Source organism: Sinocyclocheilus grahami, unplaced genomic scaffold (genome assembly GCF_001515645.1).
Source record: "Sinocyclocheilus grahami isolate Dianchi unplaced genomic scaffold, SAMN03320097.WGS_v1.1 scaffold85.1, whole genome shotgun sequence".
Lineage (NCBI taxonomy): Eukaryota > Metazoa > Chordata > Actinopteri > Cypriniformes > Cyprinidae > Sinocyclocheilus > Sinocyclocheilus grahami.
The window spans coordinates 2,305,526-2,310,813 of record NW_015505264.1 but is presented as its reverse complement, the minus strand read 5'-3'; the positions used below and the strand labels follow the sequence as shown (position 1 = coordinate 2,310,813).

At 34.6% G+C, this 5,288-nt stretch overlaps 1 protein-coding gene across 1 annotated transcript; it reads left to right on the top strand.

The window, feature by feature from the left end:
• Window positions 1–1,253: 1,253 nt before the first annotated feature.
• LOC107586747 (ski-like protein) lies at window positions 1,254–4,556 on the top strand. Its single transcript, XM_016274258.1, has 5 exons — window positions 1,254–1,373; window positions 2,274–2,443; window positions 2,520–2,716; window positions 2,840–3,052; window positions 4,010–4,556. The coding sequence occupies exons 1-5, from the start codon at window positions 1,363–1,365 to the stop codon at window positions 4,217–4,219; spliced, it is 801 nt and encodes a 266-aa protein (XP_016129744.1). The 5' UTR covers window positions 1,254–1,362; the 3' UTR covers window positions 4,220–4,556.
• Window positions 4,557–5,288: the final 732 nt, after the last annotated feature.

Here is a 5,288-nt window from a genome sequence, read left to right as displayed (position 1 = left end):
CACTAAGTGAGAATACCAACGTGATCTCATGGTTTTGTCTATCTAGCTATCTATCTATCTGTCTGTCTGTTTTAACTATCTATCTATCTATCTGTCTGTCTGTCTGTCTGTCTGTCTTCACAATTTTATGATTATATATGGAACCAAATGCACATAAACACACTGTAATGTGCATGTGACAATGACAATGTTAAGGTCAAGGCAGGAAGACTAACTGATATTTGACTATAATTGAACCTTATAGTCAAATCTTGTGTATTTGAGCTGTTTCACAAGGTCACAAATGAATCATGTAATTGTAGTGCATTAAGAGTGACCGTCCTGCTCATGTCACTTCGTAAATAGCAGCGTAGATTAGAGTCCTCGTGCCATGAGCGCCATGTGATGGCCCAGACAGCACACCCTTCCCCAACCAGAGGCGTCTGGAGCTCTCGCACAGGACTTCACATGTAAATGTATGAAAGAGTGTGTGTGTGTGTTTTTAAATAAACCTGTATTGCTTGTTTTGTTTCTAAGAGACATACACCAAACCGTTCCTAGCACTGGTATACAGTTTCAAACGTATGCTTAGAAAGGCTCTATTTCCATAGAAGAACCATGTATCGAGTGAAGAACAGTTTCAGTGCTTCCGTGCTTCGTAGCCACAGCGGAGGGACTTTTGAGTATGTGTGAATTGAAAGTGTGAATGACCATAAAGGAAATTTTTGTCTCTACATTGTGTGGGTGTATGGTTTATATATTTTTAAAGGTCCACATGCTCTTAAGCATGCATGTGGTGTGCAAGCTGGTCGCTGAGGCTTTATGATAGATCAGATGGCCTATTTCCATTAAAGCAGCTTACGTTACCGGCTGTTGATGGGAGAAACATCCATATTTCCTCCAGTATTCAGATTCAAGTTTCTGTTCTATATCAGGGAGTGCAACATCACCACACGGCCTGTAAAACATGTCAGAATGAGAGAGTTAATCCAGGATGAGCTTTCACAATGATATAAAGTCTTATTTACATATTTCTAGATCTGGGTTGTCTATTGGAATAGAATGAATCATAAGAACTAAATGTGTGTGTGCATAAAGGTGTGCAGAAGTGACACGGTTCATACTGGTGTGCTTTAGGAGGCTGCTTTAGCAAGTAAAGGGATTAAATCAATGTTCACTAAGTGAGAATACGCAATGCGACTGCTAATACGTTAAGAGCAATCTGCATTAACACACAATGGGTTAATCAATCCCTTTTTGTTAGTGGAACCAGGCTAACGAGTTCTTTTTATCTCTCTCTTTCAGGGAGTATCTTCACCTGCTTTTGTGTTTGACTCACGCTTGCTTGCCAGTCTTAAGGAGGACCCTGGTCATGTTGACTTGATGTGGCAAAGGTTCAGTTCATTCGCAAATATACATTATTCAATATATATCAGAAAAATCTGATCCTGGCCATATTTCTTCCCCCCCCCCAAAAAAGAAATTATAATATACAAAGCACAAAGAAAAATATTTTTTTGTACTGTGACATTATTTTACACTATTCCTTACTGTAAAATAATGAATTACTGCAATTCAGTGGATGCTTTACTTTTTGAGTTTATTTGTTATTTTTATTGTTCTCGGTTTTCGTTCTCAGTTTTCATTCTCATGACCTCATAATTATCAAAATAAAAATAAAAATGCAATTCAATAAATTAAATGTAAATGAATTCAAATTAAAAGGGTTATTGTTCTCATTGGTGAGTCATTACCTCATAATTATCAAAACAATTAAATACAAAATGTAAATAAATTAAAATGCAAAGGTTTGAATTCAACAAAATTGTTACACTGAAATAGAGATAATAAAGAATAAATAAATAAATACATAATTGCTATTGTGATATAAATATTGTATAATTTGGGGTAATATGCTTAATTGTAATGAAAATAATGTCACAATGTAAATAATCTTAATTATGCTAAAATAGGCATTGCTGTCTGTAAAATATAATTTTGTATTTTTTTTCAGTTGATTTTGAGGTGAAATATGATCTGTACTTAGAAGCATGTTCTTATAAGCAGTGTTATTTTAGCATCAGATGAGATAATTATTCGTTTTTGTTTAGATTTTGAATGAGATTTTATTTGTATATTTTGTCTTGAATTAGATTTTATTTGTATATTTTATTTCAGTTAAGGATTTAGTAATTTTGTTTTTGTTATTTTTAATATTACTGCAGTAATTCTGCCATTGAATGTAGTTTTAGTACAAAACAGCAAGTAACTTCTCTTATTGTTTTCCTCCCCAGCTGGTACCAGTACATGCCTGACAAGCTGGAAGGTAATGGCTTGGCACAACATCCTGTGTATGTGCCTGGAAAGGAAATGGGGTCTCCAGGAACAGAGACTCTCAGTGATACTCAGGATGAAAAGAATCAGGAAGCACATGACACTGACCCAAGCACGCCCACCTATGCAGGTCAGTTTGCTTCCATCATAAGTCACATTGCACAAATAAACGTACTTATTCTTAATGAGAGATCTAACTGACACAGGGCAAGAAAAACATGGCCAGTCAGATGATGCCAGTCCAGACGAATGGCAGAAAGTAGACATGGCAGCTTATAAGCGGTCGGTTGGTGTGACTGTGGAGCACAGTAAGGACGGCATGGTGATGGAGCTTCTTCAGATGTACAGCGCGCAACACAACAAACTTCAGTCAACACTACGCAGACAGAAGCAGCTTGAAAAGGTTTTTACCCCGACTAGATTACAATACAGCACACTTAATGTCTGTTTTTAGCACCTCATTTTCATTTGCCAGAAGGTGCGTGTGAGTATCTTATGACTTTCTCACTCTGGTACTTGTGAACAGGAGCTGCAGGCTCTCCGTCAAGGTGAAGCCACAGACCGCTGTGACCTACACGGGGAGCTGGAGGCGGTTCAGACTGAACATGCTCAGAGGCTCGGTGAAGTCCAGCAGGAACAGAGAAAGTTAAAGTCCCGACTTGACCAGCTGAGGCAGCAAGGCTGCAGATGCAAAGAGCTGGCTACTGAGCCACACCAGGAAACTATCTATGCCAAACAGGTACCGACCAATCACAAACATCCACACAAGTCCTTATCAGGTTCATCATTTGTCATACTTTCTTTTCATACAATTTTTTAGGTTAATTTTAATTGTAAAGAAGCCTCTTATGTTCACCAAGGCTGCATTTATTTGATCAAACATACTGTAAAAACAGTAATATTGTGAAATATTATTACTATTTAAAATAGCAGTTTTCTATTTTTTATATATTTTAAAATGTAATTTATTCTTGTGATGGCAAAGCTGAATTTTCAGCATCATTACTCCAGTCTTCAGTGCCACGTGATCCTTCAGATATCATTCTAATATGATGATTTGCTGCTCAAGAAACATTTCTTCTTATCAATGTTGAAAACATTTGTGCTGCTTAATATTTTTGTGGAAGTCTTGATATATTTTTTCACATTTCTTTAATAAATAGAAAGTTCAAAGGAACAACTTTTTATAAAGATAGACATTTTTGGTAGCATTAGTAATTTAGAAAAATAATTTCTTAAATAAAAAAGACAATCTTATTGACTCCAAATGAATGGTGGGGATAAAAAAATATTTTATATTGATATAGTATATAATAAAAATGTATATATATTTTCTAGAAGTATAAGTATATATAAGTATAAGTAAGAAAACAGTACTACTGTGTAATATTATTATTATTATTATTTAAAATAACTGAAAGTTCAAAGAAATTCCATTTATTTGAAATAAAAATATTATCTATTTAATTAAAAAAAAATTATATTTAATGTATTCTTGCTGAATAAAAGTATTAATATCTTTAAAAAATAAATTATAAATCACTGATTAAAAATGTTTGAACAGTACAATATATTTTTATATTAACATTTAAAAAAAAGAACTATTTAAAAAAAATCGAATATTATACCTTTTGGATATCAAACCCTATAGTTGTAAGTGCATCACTTTAACTGACCAATAGCATCCTGTGCTTAGTTATCAGAGCTGCGTCAGAGGCTGGACCGTGCTGAGGAAGACCGCGAGGAGCTGCAGGAAGAGCTACGCAGAGAGCGAGAAGCCAGAGAGAGGCTGGAGCGAACCATCTCTGAGCTCAAACATCAGATGAGGGAATCCGCCCACCCTGCTTCAATGGACAGTCCCATGTCTTCAGCCTGTAGCGACACACACATGTCCCCAACACCTTAGCAAGGTCTACGGTCACCAACCCGCAATCTGATTTCTGTGATCAAGAGTCATTTTGGAATGGTGTCTCCGTTGGATGCCAAAGTTGTTTTTATTGCAGTTCTACGGAACAATTGTACAATTCGGGTCGTCCTGAGTAGGTTTGGGTTTAATGCTGTGAATTTGTTGAGTAACTATTAAGTTGAACTGATTTTTTTGGACATGTGAATAAGGATTTTTGGTGTTTTGATACAAATTAAGTAGTTAGAAACATTATGCAAACCACTAACCCTGCAAGTGTACAATCAACATCATCCGTTTTGGTTTATCAGTGCTAGGACTACTGATATCTAATGACATTTTTTTTTTTAAATATTGGAATTGTTTAAAAATACTGATATTGTTTCTAAAATATTTATTGTTTATGGATAAATGTTATGTGAATAATCTTATGTCAAATTATACATATTTAACATTCTTTTTGCCATATTTTGTTTATATTTTATGTAGGTTATGCTCATTATGAATGTACAAAATATATGCATGTGTACTTTCATAAAATATGGATAAATATACTATGTTTACACTGTGGTATGAAGTTCAGAAAATGTTTTCTATGCCATTTACAGTGAATGTTTGCCTCTCTTAATGACCACCAGAATTCTTTTCTCTCATTTCAAGGACTTTTAACACCAAACAGGGAAAAAAAAACGTTATGCTAAATGTTATAATACTCATTGCCACAAAATTTACAGTTTAAGTATATGACATGGTCCTTGTACTTTACATTCTATAAACTGTCTAGACAAACAGGTCTATATGTACTTTGCTCAGAGAAAGATGTGTTATTCTTCTATGTGTGAGAAAGAAAATTATGTATTGCTATTGTTTGCTGTAACTGACAATCAGCTTGTTTATCTGTAATTGCTTTTATATCCAAAATTTAACAGTTAAGATGAATTAAATAGTTGCTACCTCATACAAACACATACAGATATATACATAGAAAAGCTATAGGTTGTGTATTTGTGTATAGAAGTGGATGGAGTAGTCAGTCAGGCATATGACGATGAAATACCTCTATGCTGCTGCT